Source organism: Chelon labrosus (assembly GCF_963514085.1).
Source record: "Chelon labrosus genome assembly, chromosome: 15".
Taxonomy (NCBI): domain Eukaryota; kingdom Metazoa; phylum Chordata; class Actinopteri; order Mugiliformes; family Mugilidae; genus Chelon; species Chelon labrosus.
The window spans coordinates 18,560,093-18,580,638 of record NC_140348.1 but is presented as its reverse complement, the minus strand read 5'-3'; the positions used below and the strand labels follow the sequence as shown (position 1 = coordinate 18,580,638).

Genomic DNA, 20,546 nt, shown 5'->3' with positions numbered 1-20,546 from the left:
TGAAGCGCAAAAGGACCTCGGGTCTTGAGCTCAGTTGTGCTGCAGGGTATTGGACTCTATAGGGGGAGCCGAGTCATACAGTGTGTCTGTGTCGTGTGTCGGCTCGCCAGCTAACGTGCAGGGATTTGACAACGTCCCTGCACCACAGTCACAGAAGAATCTGCAGGAAGAGAGGAAGCAGGAGAAATAATTATGTTTGGTTGAACTCATCAGGATACAAACAAGAGAAAATGGTACTTCACATACTATACTATATATAAATTAAACCCTGTCTTCAGATCCCAATCTGACCTTGATGACAGTGACCCAATCAATTTGTGCAATCAAATTTTGTCCCAATAATCTTCTGTACCCTTGATATGTTCAGGTTTTGCTGGTCTGCCTTTTAAACATTTCTCCCAAACAGTTCCTGTAACATTTCAAATTAAAAGCCCTGTGAATAAAAGATTGACCGAGGTCTGAGATTTTAGATTTTTTATCAATTTTGTAGCTGACCTTTATTTATAACCAGCTTTAAACTCAACTTTTTATTCGAGAAATATGAGGTTATAGGCTGCATGTACATACTGTTTAATTCTCAATCAACCAACATAAAGTCCATCACATCACCAAATTATTATTATTTTTTTTGGATAGTGTAATTAATTTCATTGTAATTTCATGTATTCTTGTATGTTATGTATATTATGATCAATGGTTGTACATGGCTGCTGCAGCATGGAAATTTCCCCGGGATTGGGATTAATAAAGGGTCTATCTGTTCGTCTATATCTAGCTATCTTTATCTCGATAGATCCATAATAAAGTCTATTCTGTTCTATCGATAGACTGATATACTGCATGTATATGATGGACTTTATCTTGGTTGATGTTCAGACTGACTGGGATTAAGTCTCACAGGTTTACGAAGCGGTTGGCAAATAACGAACTCAAACCGAACCTATCCAAAAACTGACACATTATATTAACTACTTAAAGTGACAGAAATCATCCTTGAAAAAAAAATGTATTTGACGTGTATTTTAGTGTTTTAGTTTGGCGCAAGTCTCATCCGCTAACATGGATAAGGCGGAGCTTATGACCTATACTGCAGCCAGACACCAGGGGGAGCTCTACTTGCTTTGGCTTCACTTTTAAGCTCGTACAAAGTCAGATGACGCATTGATGGCAAAGCATACACTGCATTCTGTTACACATTTGGGTAAAAATAGACACATGTTGGCAATTCTTTCCATATCATTGAGCAAATATTAGTACAATACTAACCTATCGTGTCTAATGAACTCCACATCATGTCCTTGGTGACACTTCTTGATGCAGTTCACACAAATGGCGTTGCGGTCGGTTGTGTTACAGGTGTGACACCTGCGTGGGAACCCAAGGAGCGTTCGTTAACAATCACGAAGGCATCAGGACATTCAACTTGGCCTCCAGTATGAGCATGAATTACCTGTAAAAATCGTGCATTGGGTAGCTGGTGTAACTTGAAATCTTGTACAGGCACTGACCTCTGCTCACAGCCTTTTCAATGGCATCTTGATTGTTCAATATTTTATTATCTGGAGGACACACAGCAGAAATTTGCAAACGAGCAAGTAAATAACACTTCCACTTGTTAACAGGCAGCTCAGCGTTTTGTATAAACAAATAAATAATTATGTAGAGTACCTTTCATTGTGACATTGACACCAGATGCAAGAAACAATCCCCCAAAACGATTGTTGAAGATCTGATTGCCCTCGAGAGTCGCCGTGGCATGGTTGGTGATCTCAATGCCTGTTAGAAAGCACATGCAGTTGGTTGAGGATCCCATTAGCAAGACATACTGTACCTCATTAAAAACAAGTTAGGACAGATTTACAAGGCTGTTAAAAGTCCATAATAATTAGACTCATCACATTTTTAAATAATGAGCGATTACAGCGTGTGCGCAGGTGTTACCCACCTGCAGCGAAGCCATCAAATATCCTGTTTTTCCGCAGTACGGGGTGGCTGTTGGTGCTAATGAGGACTCCTGCCTGGGCATTTCTGAAGATGTCATTCTCCTCAAGCAAACCTAACGACGGAAAACAGATGGTTAAAAATCCCACAAACCACTGATGCGAAAAATTGGACTGAACAAATGGTTCAATTGTGAAGATGTCATTCAGAAAGCGCCTTGCATTTCTGTGGCTGAATAAGTGTGAGTCCCATTGAAAGTGAATACACGTATTAGTTACCTCTTCCTCCGTTGAATATACAGATCCCGCCGTCTCTCCCGTCGTGGATCTTGTTCCTCCGCAGAGTGGGGTTGCTGTCTGTTTTGATCCACACTCCTGCCATTGCATTGTCAAAGATCTCATTGTCCTCAATGAAGCCTAAGCCTGAAGGACACATAATCGTGTTTTATTATTAAAGCAGCATGGGATACCTGTTGTCACATTGAATGGCAAAAACCCCGACTTGCTGCAGATAAATAAAACACTAAAGCTCCTCTGCGTCTCACCTGAGTTGTAAACCAAAATGCCTCCATTCTGGCCCCCCCAGATCTTGTTCCGCCTGATCTTGGGATTGCTGCCAGTCCTGTCACAAAAAAAAAAAAAAAAAAAAAGGGAGCAAGTGAGCCATCGTTTCAATAAAGCTAAAAGCAATCATCATCCCTATCAAACCATCTTAACATCAGGACATCTGACTCGGGCCTGACAGGGGGGAATATTTGCAGATTTTCAACATTATTGTCACCCCCCACACACACACCTGATCTGAACTCCAGAGTACATGTGATTGTAGATATCATTGTCTTCCAGCACACCGTGGCCATTGTCATAGAAGTAGACCCCGACCTGTTTAAATGACAGGGAAAGACAGTGGTTGTCATTTTATTCCTTGTATTTTATGAACTTGTCAATTTGTTTTGCAGAGATCAATTAGTTCTCAAGTATCCCGTCAGAGTTATGACATTAATATGACAGCGTAATAGCATCACATCAAAGTATATTAACGGACTCATTTATTTATCGTCATTGATTGTTTTACTCGGCTGTAATCTTACCTGCTTCCCACTGTGTATCCTGTTCCTCCTCAGCACTGGCGTACTGCCGGTCGTCACCCACACTCCTGCCAGCGTGTTGCTGTACACCTCATTCTCCTCTATCACCCCTTGTCCTTTTTCATGCTGTGTGACACAATGCCACCATACATCACTATGTTTCCACATTTTCGCATAAGAAAGCTGCAGATGATAAAACAATATGACTACTAATATTTACCACATATATGCCACCGTGTTGTCCATCGTGGATCTTGTTGTGCCTGACAATAGGACAGCTATTTGTCCTGATCTGGATCCCTGCCAGGGCGTTGCCGTAAATGTCGTTTCCTTCAATGAGACCTCGGCCATCACCAAAAATATAAACGCCACCTTGGTTACCATTAAAAATGGCATTGCCCCTGTATTTAGACAAAAACAAAAAAGCTGAGTACAGTTGACACCTTTTAAAGTTATATAAGCAGCTCATTTAAACACACAGGCAACCTGGACAAACTGACCTTATTGTGGGGTCACTGTTAGAGGTGATCCACACCCCTGCAAAGTTATTTGCATAGATCTTGTTTTCGATGAACTGGCCGCGGCCCTTTTCGTGCACGTAGATGCCCCCCGTCTGACCGTGATGGATCTCACACCGAACCACTGTTGGATTGGCGTACGCCTTCACCTCAAAGCCGGCTATGCGGTTCCTATGGATGTTGCAGCTCTCAAAGTAACCCTGGAAATGGACAAAGAAACACAAAGTGATTTTACGTCCACTAGCAGAAAATAAAACAGCCTATAATCATACTTTCATATTCCTTATCACACAAGAGCATCACACAACTGTGGGCTTGCAGTGACAACACAGCACTCCTAATTTTAATAAACACTAGACACTTCCTGAAAATGTTCACATTTAGTCAAAACTAAACGTGACAGATGGTGGTGGCTCACTGCTTAAAACAAAAACCAAACCCCGGTGTCTTACCATGCCGTGGTCGAACGTAAAAACTCCAACGTCTCGGCCGTGATGGATGTGATTCCGTCTGATGATCGGGTTGCCATGGTTTTTTACCCAGATCCCGGCCAGAGCGTTGTTTGAGATCTCATTGTCTTCGTATATTCCCTGAACAAAGAACAATGTTGAATAAATGTGTGGTCACTTAAAACGTTTACACTTCTGGACTGGTTGTATTCACAAGATGAAAGAAAGGCTACACAAAGATACAGAAACAGACAAATGACTTCAAATGTTGTACTTGTACTACAGCGTGGATGAAAGGTGTGTTTTACCTGTGCGTGGTCAGTGATGTAGAGACCAACGTTTTCACAGTCACTGATGTTGCAGTGCTTGATTGTGGGACAAGCACCCTGGCCGCTGACGCAGACTGCCGACCCCACTGAAAGACAGCAGGATGAACATTTATTACTATATATTTCAACACAAACAAAGTAGTCCGATCATAGATTGTAGGTAATTCAGTCTTTTTCTGAACTCCTTGTTACAGATTTTAAGATACATGACTTCATTTTCTTCCAATTTTACAGCTCCTTACATTTACTCTGCCTTGTATCACTTTGAAAGTCAGGAATCACTAACGTAGACCTAGGGAGCAGTAGGATTACCTGTGCACGTGCTGCGTATGATGCAGTGGTCGATGATGGGGCTGCAGTTGACTGTAATCTCCAAGCAGTGGTGTGCATTGTGGTGCTGGGCGGATTTATCATCAGGATTGAACTGCAGCAGACACAACAGGGTATCAACAAATGTAACTGAAGCTGTAAACAATATTAAAAGTACTTTAAGAGATTAGTACTTTAATCTCTGGCCAGCAGAAACAGAAAAGGTCCTCTCACCCTAATAGTCATGTATCCAACATAAGCATCTTCTGAGCCTTCCATGAATACAAATGTGGAGTCTCTGGTATTCTCGATGATAACTTTCTCTGCTACTTTTCCAGGGGCTGCAAAACGATCAGAACGAATTAAACAAGAGACACAGCTGAATAAATGCACAATGAAACAGTCACCATGACTTCAGGAACACTCACCGGCTCCGATCATTGTAATAGGGGACTCGATGTAGATCCATTCGTCTGTGTAAATGCCGGAGTGGACAAATATCAGGCCGTCAAAATGAGGCTCCTGACCCCCTCCAAGAGCATCCTCGATGGTGTCATAGTACTGGAGAAACCATAACAAGTGAGATTAATGACTGGTGCAGTGACGTGAACTATAAAATGAAGGCTGGGTGGTTTACTTACAAACATGTTATCTCTCCCTTTGTATCTGGCAGGATTACTGTAGAAGTGCTCTGCAAAGCCTGGCTTAACATGTGCGCCTTTATACTGTAAAACAAAAATCACGTGATAATTATTATTATTATTATTATTCACACACTAACAAACTGAATAAATACATATATTACAAAGGCATTACATGCCAGGGAAATGCCTGAGACATTTTTTGCGAATGGGAAAACAACCCTAAAGGTCAATATATCACTAAGGAATACAATTTAAACACATTCTCTTCTTTAAACAATTCTCAATTACGCCCTAAAACACAAAATGTCACCATTATAGCCTGTGGTGTTGCCCTTTCACATGACATTAACTGTATGTACACGGGAGGATTTAAAGTTGCACAGGAGAAACTTTTGGCAACAAAAGTATCGACGCTGACATTACAAGACTGCAAAGACGGTTTAATTTATGTCTCTTCCATAATATGTTGAAAGCTGTTCAAAACTGTGTCATAATTTGCCGCATGTACAAGCAAGTTATTGTTAATCTTTCCACTCGACATTCCTCAACTTTCCGATTTTAAATGCGATTAGAGAGCATTTCAGACGATCATGTCGCTGTCAACACATTCTTTACTTAGCAGTGAATCGTGTAGCCCACTGCCGGGTCCTTACCAGTTGCTGAAAACTTTCTTTCCACGGGTTTGGCTGCTCGTACTCCTCTGGGTTGATCTGGTAGAACTTCCCTGCCTCGGGGTGCATCATGGGCCGTGTGTATTCAAATACCTCCATGTACAGCCTCTTCCTGAAATATGAAGGCACGTGAACGGTTAACACCAGCCTCCTTTCATTTTTTTTGTCTACAACAGGACAACGATTTTATCCACATAATTAAAATGACATTAAATGACAGTCACAGTATTCATTTATTTAAAACAACTGAGAGAGAGACTGTTTTCATTTTGTAGTACTATTGTATTGTCTTGTTTCCATTACTTTGACAATCTCATCTTAGTCAGTTGACTGAGCTAAATAACGAAGACAATGTTGTGTTTAACTCAATGCAGTATAACAGCACCACAAAGTACATGATCCAAAATGATTACACAGTTTGTTACCACCTTACACTGTTTAACTATGAGCTGGCAAGTAAGTGTAATTCTTCCATGCCAATGTATCAGGCGTTGTTTATTTTACATTCTGCTCATTTCAAACAATAGTGCAGTTAGAGCCGTAGAAACAAATATGCAAAACAGGATATTCTGATATTGCGATACGTGAACGAAACAATTTGAAAAGAGCTTTTTGTTGCTGTCAAATCACCAGCTGTGTTTGGTTTCTCTCTGCTTTTTCCCACTTAATTCACCTTTTTCAAAATACCATTACAAATTAAAAGCAAAACCCAATCAAATTAAAAGTTACAATGCAATCATAGTAAGATGGACTGTTATTGATTAAAATATTTACAGTAAGTAACTCTCCAACTTGTTCATTGAATGCACACAAACATGCATAATAAATAACACAGGCAGCCGTCAAGAGTAAATGTTTCCAACGGGCTCCACCAGCATGTCTCACCAGAGGATGGGGTCATTGGCCAGCTCACTGAAGCGCTTGCATACACATGCTGCACGGCACAGGTCCTGCTCCAACAGGTACGAGAAGATCTTCAGCACCACCTCGTCTGGAAGCTTCTCCTGCAAATACTGCTCTGCCGGAGCTGCTGGGAGGAGGACGGCCGTAGAATTAGTATTAAATATTTTCAGCTGCAACAAACCTCTGCAGAAACAATCACGGCTTTTTTGAAGTACTAGAAACACGTAACCATCTGAATTAACCGCTCGAATTTAGAACTACCATATCTAAACTAGGCTACTATTGACTACTACCCTCAACGCTGAAAGTCAAGACAGTGTAATTACAAGGTTGGTTCTTGTGTTTACTCCTAGGTAAGTGACCGTTGCAAAACATTTTAACAATGTTTTATTCCTGAATCATAGTAAAAATGTTGTCAATAATCAATCCGTGATGAAATATATTTTCTTGTCTGTAATCTCTGTTTATTTACATTATTTGAACTATATAATCTGCTGACACCTGGCGTTTTCCAGAATAGTCTTGAAACAACCAACCTCATCTTTCTGTCAGACAACTTGATAATCTTCTACGAAGCACAATGAGGTCATAAACGCTTCTATTTAAGCAGATTTTAGCTTCTCACTTCAATATAACAAGAGAAAAGGAACAAACAAAGGATTAATTGGGAGCGTAAATGTCATATTAGTTATTTGGAAGTCGTTTTAAAGCAGATCACATGAAGCTGCTGTGTGAGGCATGAGGCGGTATGACAGTTTTCTCCAGCACCCCATATCCCTGCATGCTGAGTGCAAAAGCAAAACTAAATGCCATCGAACGGGGCAAACATCTATTTTTGATTCTTGGAGCCGCACCGTAGGAGAAAAAAACTCCAAATGCCACAAATAACAGACTTCATGATTTATCCTTTGAGACGTTCGTGGTGCTGTTTCGTGTCTTTTTAAAGATCTTACTTTCTACATCTACTAAAAAAAGAACAATTTTTGTGAAATGTGCTCTGAAGTTGACCGAGGAATATCCATATAGCTGTGTGATGATATACATATAAACAAATTACACTGTATAAACAGGTTCAGCGCAATACTCAGACCTCTCATTATGAAAATGAAACAAAACTCTTTATTCCCCACATGAACATGCACCCATAACAGACTATGTAAACAAAAACAGGACACACTGCCGGCTAACATGAAAGACTAACTGTACAGTTCACCTTTTCTTGTACGTAAAGTAATTAATTCATAACAATTCCTAGCCCCACAATGACTTCCCACAACCGGTGGAAAACTAAATGCTGAATGCACCTTGTGGAAAAGACAGTGCAAGTCCAATAATGTGTTCCTTATTACCTGGTAAATCTTGACACTTTCCAGACACTCTGGGACGCTTAGGTCGGTGTCCAAAGTTTTCTGTGGTGGAAGTGGAAGCACCCTGTAGGTTTAAAAAGAAAAAAAAGTCAGTGGAATTATTTAATCATAAATGATTTGTGTTTCTATTAAAACGTTCATCTTTCAGCTTTGTTGGCACCTTTAAAGGAGTCTCGAGCCCTATCTGCACAGGAGTAGTTTTACCTGGGGACGCCCTGTGATTTAGAATTTACACCCCTATCTCTGTGTTTTGTGTGGTGCATTTGCACAGGATAAACAAACTGTGTTTTATTCATATTTACTATCTATGATTATGATATCCCTGCTACTTTCCGCTTCACTCCACGCCGTATTTTTTACCTCTACACTTTAATAAACAATATATTTTTTAAAAATAAAATATTAGGTGATAAGACTGTATCTGGTAGTATGGCAGTATCTACATCAGCTCCACCTTTACTAATGTTATGAACACATTAAGTACTAAAAAAAAACCCAACCTCATAATCTTCCGCAATTTCATTCATCTGATGCTTTGCAGCTTTTTTCTGCAAATGGGTCAGCGACAGCTTGATTTGCATATTGACTTACAACATATCCTTCAATATTCTCAAGTGACAAGAGCCAAGAAAAAGCCATGAATCAAACAAAACGCCAGAAAAAATAAAAATACACCCCCATATCTCAGAGATGGAAATTCGCACTGGATTAATATTGCCACACTGACCTCTGTGTTAGAAGAAACAGGATATACAATTTGCAGTATAATTTTTACTTTACAAATTATAGGCATGGCCGATTCGCCCGGGATAAAAATCACAAGACAACCTCCGCAATAATAACAAATTACTAGAGGTACCCGGGGAAAACTAGTCCCGTGCCAAGAGGGTTTTTGGTAACAAACCTCCATGTTCGTCTTTGTCGGACACACTGTTCTCTTGGGCAGAGACTTTCTTCTAAGTTGGTAGGGACTATTCTGAGCTCCTGGACCGGATTCTTCTGCGACCATATCTGCAGGAACGTCCTCATCTAGAAATGATGGAAGAGAATAACACATCAGCACTCAGTGGGGAAAAAAAAAACATGTGTAGCTACATGTATAATAACCTACACTAAGTTGCACATATATTTCAGATATTTGCTAGAGCAATAGACATGAATTTACCCCTTTATAAACCACTTCTTTCAAACACAGATTTGTCACTGATAAGCAAGCCACTGAAACAAGACAATACATGATTCAGTGCCTCAACACATCACGGGACAAAACCCAGAATAAAAAAGGTTTATTACCTGCTCTGTATGGTACAAACTGATTACCAATCCAATCAAGAGGGGATTCAATCAACAGAAACACAAAAAGACCCTGAGCATCAGCCCTCAGCTAAACCACACACATGTTTATGAGCCTATTCACCATGGCATGATGAGTTGATAGCTACCCCTGAAGATGCAAACTCTGTCTGCTTGTTGCTCTGGTTGCAAGGATGACTCTCCCCAGCTACTAGGCCAGTAACCACTACAAACACAGCCGATGTAACAACCAGGGCCAGTTAAAGCAACTTCTCTGTAGCAGTAAACTGAATTAATTTACGAGTCCGCCTGCATTATTAGACAAGACTGATGGTTTATTTTGTAGGAAACATACACTTGTGTAAAGAGCGGAGATGCTGTTGTGTATCCATTGCCAGTTCTGCAGTAGCTTATTCATTTACAGCCACCTTGAAATGACAACTGAGCTGTGGACCTCTGGGCAAAGGGAAATAAGCATCATGACAGGACTTGCTTGAATAAATGAGATGAGACAGAAGGGGGATAAATGATTATTAGAGTGAGCGTGACAGTTAATTCCCCACTGGATAGTTTTGTCAGCACCATCAAGAGATGACCTTAGTTTTCTATGTTACATTTTAGTGAGAAACCCCAGGCCAAGAGTTAACCCTCTTATGCTGATTGCCAATCAATTGATGCTGTGAGATCAAACATCACAACATGTCACTAGAGCACTTAATCACGCTGAGTTGGGACTCATCAACCAGCCCCTAATGTTACTGATCAGTGTCCCATTGAATTGTCTGGGTCTCCACTGTTGGCTTTCAGCAATGGCAACTATGATTAAAGAGCATCTTTAGCTAGCAAATGTTTACTTTGAAAAAAAGAAAAATGCAGCTGCTCACATAGCACCGTCTGTCAAAGACCGTTACTGCAGAAAAATATATAAAACATAATGCGACTGTGTTATATAAAAAAATAAATTGTCACACCACATCCCGTCTTGACATTTTAACGCTGTAAATGTTATGAAGACGGGGTTTTTTTTTCTAAAAAAAAAACAACCAAAACACCAGGACGCAGAAGCTAGCCAAACATGCTAATAATAACAGCTACCTAGCACAGGCTAGGTTAAGTTAGCATTCTGCTACGACAACTGGCAAAACCACTTAATGTATCCTTCCTGCCTTCGTCACACATAAATCGAGAAACCCGTTTTATAGCACCTTTCTCGTCAGTAGTGTAATGTTCTCTGACAACAAACGAAACTGAGCACAGATATGAGGTCAGACAAGCAAAATGAAGGCCGACTCGGGAGTAAAAATCAAGCAAAACAAAGCGCGGCCTCAGTGCTAGGTACAAACACAAAAGCCTCGGTGTTTCCTGACTGGACTGCGACCCATTGAGCCTACTGCTAGCCCCCTTACTGTTTTACCATAACAACCAACGCTGCCTCGGTGTAATCACGGCATATTAACACGTACAAACACCCGAGCATAAAACACACAATTCAACCCTAAAGTCAAGCACCTCGGTCATGCTAAAGCTAGCGGGGCTAACGTTACCTCTTTCCTGGTGGTTCCTCTCCGGCTGCACCGGGCGCGGCCTCGACACTCGCCTAGGTCTTCTGCTAACGTTGCTTGCTCTGACGGAGTTCATTTGAGGTGTTGTTAATCGTGAAGAAATGTCGAAGCCTTCACAGCAGAAGAGGCGACGCCGAGCTCAAACGCCTATGTCTTTTTCTTGAGCATTGCACGATCTGCCATGTTTAGCCGTGGCTCCCGTGAAACGTCTCGCTGTGTGTTGGTGCCGTTCCCCTGCACTGGTGTTACGTCTAGCCCCCGTTCTACTGTAGCAGGAGGAGCCATAACAGACAGGCACGGTCCGTCAGGCCTCAGTCACATCACATGGGAGGACCCCTCGCCGTCACGTCGCCTCCTCGGTTCAGGGCGGTCTATTCAACGGTGACATTGCTCTTCAGCATCCATCATGTGAGAATCTGCTGGTTGCTGCAGTTTGCTGTAACCCCCATGACTGGAGGTGTAGGTGTCCTGCTAAAACACACACCTTAAACATCCACCATGTCCCACCAGCTGATTGTCATCAAGGGGTTGTCATCAAGTTTGCCACCTGTTATTAAAAAAAAAAAGATAAAAGATTTATCTAAGTTAATATAACTAATAAAAGTCTTCATTCATCATTAATTCTTCTGAAATAAAAAGCATCCGGATTCAATATGAATATGTTTGTGTAATGTGACATTTAAAGCAAAACTTTCATGATCTTGCTCAGAGATTAATTGCGGATGTGAGCAGAGACTAATATTTGAGCCTCTCAGTTCCTTGGCATTGACCCATTTTTCCGTTCCCTTTTCAGCAAGTCTGTTTTTGGTAGCTGCTAAGGATGCCTGCTGCATGCTCGCAGCGCTCTTGGCACAACTGACTGACATCTCAGCGGGTCTGCTCGCCCTGTGACAACTGTCGCTCAGTCCCGGATGTCTAAGCAGCTAGAGGATGGATGGAAGAGGGATGATTGATCATTTTATTTTAAACAGAACATCCAAAAGTTACTTTAGCCTTCTCAGGGACAGCTAGAAGAGACATTACACAGCAGTTATGCAGTTTCTTCCTGTTCTTTGCTCCTAACAGTGCCCAGCACACAATTTATAACACGTGTGTCCTGTTGCAAATACTTTGACAAGGTGGAATTCATTAATATCCATGCAACGGTACACAGTTTATCTACTGCTTGGGGGCTATTATGTAAGTTTTTAAACCAGGTGACATCTGGGCCACGATAAACAAACAAGGGGACTGAAGTGATGCTCATCTGGAATCTGTCTGATGATGTCTGAACGAGGGGTATATCCAAGGGAGTTGCGATGTTTATTTGATTGAACACAAACAGTGTCTGTGTTACGTTTGTCAAGAAGAAAACACCTCAAAGCATCAGAGGTCAGACATCCAACAGTTCTTCCTCTGTGTTGTCCATAGTTTTTATGAGTTGGAGTGACCTCAGTTTACACCATGTGATGTGAACGTTTTCTTAGATGATAGAAAGCTAAGCTGAGTGTTTGTAAAGAAATAGTAACGTATCAGTAAGAATTAAGGGGAACTTTCTGAAGTTTCATATCTCAACGGGTTTCCAAATGTAGCGTAGCTAAAATTAATTTTATTTGGGAAAATCTTGTATGTTGTCTCATGGTGGTGCTATTCAGCAAGCCCAAATGAACACACTGAAACAGGTCTCAGATACATTCATGTGAAAAAGTATGGCAAATTCTTGGCCTTTTTTTTTACAAAAAATTAGAACAATCGAACATCTTATATTCTTCAATATATACAGTAATATGATGATATATTAAAAAAATAAAACACACAATTAACATACTTTATTTACCCCATACACATATAATATTGTGTAAAAAATATACAGTAGTATCAGCAATGACCAAAGTCCAGTTGTTTCCTCACAGGGAGGCGTGGGGCGCAGGGAAGTACAAACGACCTCCTCAACCTGTCTGTGGAGCAGGACAGAGACAGCAGCCTGTCACTGAACGAGCTTCTCTGCCTGGCTATGGTGTCGTGTAGAGGGTGGTGGACATTGTTCACGATGGACCGGATTTTATTCAAGGTCCTTGCCTCTGCCACTGAAGTCAGGGACTCCAGCTCTGCCCCTACCACAGAGCCCACCTTCTGTATCAGCTTGTCCAGCCGCGAGGTGCCCTTCCTCTCAGCCCTGCCTCCCCAGCACACCACAGCGTAGAAGAGGGCACTGGCAACGACAGTCTGGTAGAACATGTTTCTGGAACCTGTTTTATTTAAACCCCTAACCTCATCATCGTTGGTGTTGAAGTGTGTGTGTGTGTGTGTGGTGTCATCACATTATGATATAAAGAGATTTTTAATGCCTTCACACAAAAGGGTTTGGACATAAAACGAGTCTGTCAAGAGATTTAAAAGACGTCTGAATCGTTCATCAATTGATGTTGATTTCAACGAAACGTCTGCCAGCTTGTCTGGGACTAGCTGCTCTAAATTCAGTCCCAAAGCAGACCGTCTGAAACTAAAAGAAGTCTTCAAGAACCCCAAGAATTTCATCATCAGGATCTGCAGGATACTCTTCCAAATGTTGGTGCTGAAGAGACCGACCTGCTTGCCAATAATAATAAAAAAAAAACTTTATTGTCTGAAAAGAACATTACAATAAAACTATAGTATGTCTGTTAGTTTAAGCAAAGACCTCTCCTTTTGATATAATGGCAGCATTGGTTGGCCCATATATCAGTAGACATGTTTGGTGCAGACCAAAGACAGCTCTTCATACCAATGAAGTTCTGTCACTGGGCAGATATTGACATTTTGGTTCAATAGATGATTTGAACGACACATTTTCCTCATATTGTTGTTCAAGTATATCAACTTGATCTGTAGGCACTATTTCAAAGAGGATCAAATGTTTGCTCGTCCAACAGTATGTCTATTTTCCATTGAATGTGCATCTTTTTTTTAACGTGTCTGTCCACCTGTTCAAACACCACATTTTTTAGATTGTATATGTGAAAATTTGCAGGATTGAGCCATTATTATTTTATTGTTTATACCTGTATGTGTTCATCAGTTTGGGTTTACTGTCTCCTCAGTTCACTGGAAAAACTGGATGCTTGATTTATTTTTTCCTGTTGCACAGCAGGCTGCTTGTCCACTAGATGTCTCCTCATCTCTTCCGGTGAGTATTCTCCACATGATGTGTGGAGAGAGGAGCGTCACATGACACCTCTATGGTCGGTGTCTTTTTGTGTCTATTGTCTGAATGGCGCTTCACCTTGTTCAGATTTGTTTTTGCTCAACGATCCCGCAGTGTTGGTTTTTGTTCTTAAAGCATCCTAAGTATTCACCCTTGGCAGTCACTTTTATGTAAGCCGTAATTTCTTAACAAACCTTTTGCCCCAGGATGCTGCCATGACAACGGCGTTGTTTGTGTCAGATTGCCAAATACACTGAAGAATTGTCTTTTCTCTCATAGGCGGAAACTTAAGTCTTTTAACACTGCTCAGTATTGTGATTATGTAAATATTTGCTTGTAGGATATCAATGTGTGACTGTGGCAACAACATGGTAATTAATTAGCATAGTTTTTGGCTGCTCTAGATGAATACTGCTCCACTGACTAATTAATGAGTCACCCAGAGCTGCAAAGCTACCCTGCAACTGGAGGTGGCAGCATCCCCACAACCCCTCTTTTTAGCCTTCATGCACATTTATAGTATTAACTGCATTTTCCATTCATGCACGTGTTTGTTTTCATATTGTTTTGCTTTATGTTATGGACCAACCCTAGCAGGCCTAGCAGCAGGACCATCTGGGATTTGTTGCACTGTGGTCATTGACCCATCTGTGAGTTTTTCTGTCTTGTCTGATGAGGGTTAATGTCGAATGACCCCTTGAAAGGAGTCAGCTCCGGGTCTCGTGTAGGACATTGACTTGTACAAATGACAACGGCCCTAACTGTCATGAGTTAGAAGAGTTCTTGTCTTATGTTTTATTGATAAATCTGCAGGTGTGTGGCCAGTTATCAGAGATTAATTCAAGTGGAATACTCTAAACGGACAAACCAGGTTACCGTTATGTTTTTGATTCACTGGCTGTTGTGCTCTGTTGTTATGTTGCTATGGCCAGAAGGAATATCTTTTGCCCCATCTTACATAATCCCCATTTCTTTTTAATTTAATTTTTCATGAATCACCCGTCCTTTTTAGGGAGAGGTACAGTGAAGCTGAGTGCCTCACCTAAGCCTGAAACATGGGGAGCATAACTGTCAAGATCTCTGTTGTTTTTGACACTAATCTGTCGGAGATATGACAGTGAGGCACATGTGTTGGCTTGGTAACCAATCTAGTATCCAGTGGCAACAGAGGTCTATTGAATGCTGGGTGGCTCTGTATTGGCTGGTGTGCCCACCACTCTCCCATGTCACCAAGTCACGGAGGCACATCCATATAGCAGCTCTGAATAATAGTGGGGTTGTGTAATATTCAGCTCAGGAGTCAATATTGCGTGTGTGTGTGCATGTGTTTGTGTGAGTGAGGAGGGGTCATCCTTGCGCTGGTAGTACAAATACTCTTTGTGTTGAACAACTTAATGTGCTGAACTGCAGGTGGTAGCGCTGTCTGTCTCACTGTGTCACTTTCTCTGTCTCTCTGTCAGGTGCAGACAAACATGCACACGTCCTTTCTTCACGCTATTGAAAACGCTGGACGTGTTTAAGGATTGTCTCTGCTCTTGGTCATCCCTGGCTCCATATCTGAAGGCATCCACTGGTGCAGAAGCAGACACAACAGGATAAGCGTCTTTGTCTCAGACTCCTGTCTGTCAGAGACAACCCCCCCCCTCCCTCCTCCTCCTCCTCCTCCTCCTCCTCATCCTCCTCCTCCTCCTCCCAGCCTCTCCTCTATTTGGGCGGCTGTTACAGAGAGGGCAGATGGCTCATTACCATAAATAGGACAGAGAGAGAGTGAGTAAGGGGGCCGTGCACACCAACCAACAGGACCATGCCGCCCAAAAAACCAAGGAAATGGGAGTCCGTTGCTAGGAGAGAGGAAAGACAGCTTTATGGCAACACAAAGCTGATTCCCCCATCCGACCTCATCTCCCTCCCGCCCCCCCGATCCCCGCTCTGGGGACCGATCCTTGAATCTGCCGGCCGGGGACAGATGGTCAACGGGCCCCACCGTCGCTACAGCTGGACACAGGCAACGCTGACACAGTCGGACCTGGCGGGACTGCATCACACCTCTCGCCGTCCAACCTATGAGAAGCGGGAGCAGAAAGTGCTGAGGCCCTGGCCGTCAGCTAAGAATAGATCCACACTTGTTGCCCACAGGAAATGTGTGGACGCACAATAGATGATAATATGTTAAGAGTTTGTCTTTGTAGAGGTGTAAGCTCTTTTTAGGAGGAAAATCATTCAGTGAAGAGAATTACTTATTGTTTTAAATGTATGTTTTGTGATTGCAGGGCAGACAGGCAGACAGTTAATGAGAAATTAAGTAAGGGACATCAATTACATACAGTTTACATATAATTAAGATAAATTAACATGGTGTATTTCAATGCATTTCACAGCCATAACTATAACCAGGGGTCTGCCAAAGTCATTAGCAAAACACATCCCTCCATGTTTTACACATCAAGAAGGTTGTCCATCAACATTTTTTTTTTTTTGCAAAGCAGGATGGTTTGCTCAGTTTCTAGTTCATTAAGATTATTATTTTTGACAGGCATCCCAGCGTGAACGGACGGTTTGCAGGAAATGAAAGTTTCACACTCCTTGCACAGCAGATCTACTCTGGGGCAAACTGGAAAATTAACTAACTAGCTTGGAGAAAAGTAACTGCACTGTCTGGTGCTCCCAAAACAGAATCCTTGCTTCCACTACCAACTAAACAGAACAGTCAACTAAAGTCCTGGAGGTCATGTTAGACTTTTGGATCAAAAAGAATGATTGGCATTGGGTGCTGTGCAGCGTAATGATAGTAACTGTGTTTTTGAATGGGCAAGTGGGCAATCCATCCATCCATCCATCCATCCATCCATCCATCCATCCATCCATCCATCCATCCATCCAATCCCTCTGCAGGTCAAGGTGGGCTGCAGCTTATCCCAGCTGACATCAAGCAAGAGGCGGGGTTCACCCTGGACAGGTCACCAATCAGTTACAAGGTTGACACATACAAGGAGACAACCACACACACACACTAACGGCATCTCTAATTAACATAACAAGCATCCGTTTGGACATGTAGGAGGAAATCAGAGAACCTGGAGAAAATCCACGCAAGGACCTTAATCATAATCATTGTTGCCAACAGTACAGCTTTCTTTTTGTAAACCACACCTATGTTGTTTTCAATTTGGAATTTTTTTTTCCTGATTTCCCTTGTTATGAATGCCCTCTATGTGACTGCTAGTGGAGGGTGGTGTGTGGAAAGTGTCTCAGGACACCACCTCTGAAACAATAGCACATCTGCTCTCACTAGGTCTCTGATTGAAAGGGCAGCCGTCTCACAGACAGGAAGCAGAAAATCAATTAGGGAAATAAATAAGAGAGCCTTAAGTGCAATGTGTGCTTAATGATTATTTTTCTTGTAGTTTGATTTAGAATCATGGGAGAATATTTGCTGAATTTGATTCATAATTTCAGGAATAATTAGCTGATTAGGCTTGACAGATTTCACATATTTTCCTTGGGCCGTATGTCGGACAGTGTCACATTTATTTGTTGGGAGCGAAGAAGGATGGGAACGGAGTGAGAAAACGGACAAATATCCAAAACGAGGGAAAGAAAGCGTGGCAGCAGCATGTCAAGTAAGCAGCACAGAGGCGGTCCTGCATCACCTAGCCATCCGCCCTGGTTGCATAGGAACACGAGGGCCATGCCTACCCTGCAGACACACTCCTTTCCTCTCTCCTCTGCCACGCTTCATTACCCAGTGCTCAGCCAGGCACAGAGAGGCACTGCACCACTTTCTCTACAGCCGTGCGCCCGCTCACAGCAACACAACCAGGCTCCCCGTACACCCAGGCTGGGTATATGCTGCCCCTCAGGCATCGGGTCACACTCACTTTATATGCATGGTGCAGAGAGGCAGGTCTGTGCTCTCATCGCAACCTATTTTTGTTTGGCATACAGTACCCCCATATAACAAGAACTGAAATACACCTTCACTGACAAGTGTCATGTTCCAAGAGTGTTCGTTTGAACTTATGCCAAATATTAATATACTACCAATGCTATAAAAGTCGATTTAACACTGCTTGACTTAATATTTTGTTCATACAAAACTCTGTTCTGGAGTTCGGGTGTATTTGGCTCCATTACTTTTAGTTAACTGTTAGCTTGTCACTAACTAAACTTCTTGCCCTGATTGTTGACTGCTTTTTTCACCCTATGATTCTCACATACATCCACTTATCTGTTTCTTTTAAATACCTTTCTCAATTGTTTGTCTGTTACTTTTATTTTTTCAGTTCCATCACTTGGTATTTTAAGCATTAATCCATTACTTTTATTGTCATTTATTCCATTAACTGTACATAAAGAGAGACAAACCCTTTCCTGAAGGACAGTTTTGAAGCTCAGGGTCCTGGCTCTGGCCATCACCATCTTGGATGCACTGGACTGTGCTTAATTCTCTTCAAATTCAAAGCAGCCTCACCCTCAATCATAATTTACACATGTGAGTTAAACAAAAAATGATCACTATAAAGTTGTTAATAGTGGGGAAATTATTTCAAAACAATGAATGTTTACCAGGCTGTAATCATTTTATTTCTATGTAGCCTGGTCTCAGGTCTCTGGTGGCATGGCATTTGGATTTCATTATGGGGCTTGTTTCAACTAATTGGTACCCAATTGGTACGTTGCACAACCAGTCAGAGCCATTTTGTTGTGAACGATTTCAATTCGATTTGGAGATCTTTTGCCAGGACATAATCAAATCCCAAATGACCTGACTCCAAACCCAGTTTCTCCAACAAAAACGTTGTGCATGGGGCAAATTCAGGCTAGCTTCCAGGAGTCAGATGGGACTGATTTACTTTTACAGTCAGCCTTTTACAGTCTTCGCAGCAGTTTAAGTGGCCATTTGAGGAACTGCAGCTTCTGGCACTTTCTCATCAGCTTCAGCTTCAGTTTGGTTTATTCATGTTTGGCTGTGTCAAACATTATACATCTATTTTCCTGTTTATCCATTCATTTATCCGATTCAGCCATGTGTCCACTTCTTTTGGCTAACAATTAGCTTGTAACTTGTGAACTGGAATGAGTGCCACTGCACTGAGATGGGGTTTTGTGGAAATTCTGACATTCCTATCAGATTTTGAATTTTTGAGTGTCATTTTCATATCCGTTACAAAGCAACAGGCACCCTACTTATCGTACTGTTTATACATGAGACGACCCAACACACACTTATTCTCACTGAAGAGCCCGGGCGATCCCTCATACGCGTCATAGCCCACTATGGAGCTGGTAGTGCCAGACAACACTGCTGGGCACAAGACCACTATTGTCCCACAAGATAAAGTGTGCTTGTGACCAAGGCATGGCGGGGAGGACCAGATGCTGTGAAAAGATAAGGGAGTGTCAAAGAACAAAGCTTTTCTTATGTGTCGTTGTTTACACTGAAGACATCAGTCGAATGTCTCTGCAGACGTCACGACTCCAGCTTAAACGGCTGGTACGACATAACATATCAGACTGGGTTGTCTTTCCTTTATCCGCCTCCTGCTTCACAGTTAATTGACTACAAGTGTTCATTTGCCTTCAAGGAGAAGTCATTAGGGCTGAATAACAAAATTTAGCTTGGCAATAGAGCAGCCAGGGATTAATGGGTTAATTCGCTTGCCCCCTGCATGGGGTGCATTGTAGAGCAAGGCAATTTGGAGGTCTTTATAAGCGAGTCGTGCAGTTTTACTGTGCTCGAAAGTGCAAAGAGATAGCATGGAGGCAATGAAATAAAAACGACCAAAGTTCAGCTCTCTGTGTTTAGTAACAACCAAACTGCCGGTTACTGTATATACAGATAACTGAGAAGGCGGTCTTTTTGTTAGCATGGTCAATTGTGGGAAAGCGTTGTCACTGTAGTGATTGTCTGCCTAAAGCTATAGTCATGTGATGGCTGACTCGAACTGAAGACTTGTTTGAACTAGTCACTAAACTGATAGTCTGATTTCATTTGCATTACTTTTAAGGCAGATTCCTGCAGCTATATTTATATTTGTTGTATATTTATCATATTTTATATTTTATGGGTGGGTAGGATGCTTTAAGTAACCCTCTCAGACGAGTGGAGAGGGTTTGTACTAATTATGCACATACATTTGGGGGCCCATCTTGCTAGGGGGGCAACGGTGCAGGTTTGGCCCTTTGAAATAATTAAAACCAGCCCTTCTGGTTCTGTCTCTGTTGCTTAGGGAAAGAGAGGCTTGTCTTTACTACAACTGCTTGCCTCGTTGTTTACTGACTAGTAAAATCGGAAGTGAAAAAACTGTAA

General features: G+C 41.9%; 1 protein-coding gene across 2 annotated transcripts; it reads right to left on the bottom strand.

Annotated features, from left to right (window-relative positions):
- Nucleotides 1-21: 21 nt before the first annotated feature.
- On the bottom strand, nucleotides 22-11,386 carry fbxo11a (F-box protein 11a). 2 transcript variants are annotated; one of them, XM_084561907.1, is made up of 22 exons: nucleotides 11,056-11,386; nucleotides 9,123-9,247; nucleotides 8,201-8,282; nucleotides 6,834-6,978; nucleotides 5,931-6,060; nucleotides 5,275-5,358; nucleotides 5,062-5,194; nucleotides 4,868-4,974; nucleotides 4,637-4,748; nucleotides 4,304-4,410; nucleotides 3,999-4,136; nucleotides 3,529-3,746; nucleotides 3,249-3,429; nucleotides 3,032-3,154; nucleotides 2,737-2,822; nucleotides 2,486-2,562; nucleotides 2,220-2,363; nucleotides 1,946-2,056; nucleotides 1,669-1,776; nucleotides 1,451-1,559; nucleotides 1,267-1,365; nucleotides 22-160 (listed from the first exon to the last, which is right to left on the bottom strand). In XM_084561907.1, the coding sequence occupies exons 1-22, from the start codon at nucleotides 11,147-11,149 to the stop codon at nucleotides 31-33; spliced, it is 2,643 nt and encodes an 880-aa protein (XP_084418033.1). In that variant the 5' UTR covers nucleotides 11,150-11,386; the 3' UTR covers nucleotides 22-30. The 2 variants fall into 2 exon arrangements, with proteins under 2 accessions (XP_084418033.1, XP_084418034.1); XM_084561908.1 differs by having other exon boundaries at nucleotides 6,834-6,975.
- Between the last annotated feature and the right edge of the window lie 9,160 nt (nucleotides 11,387-20,546).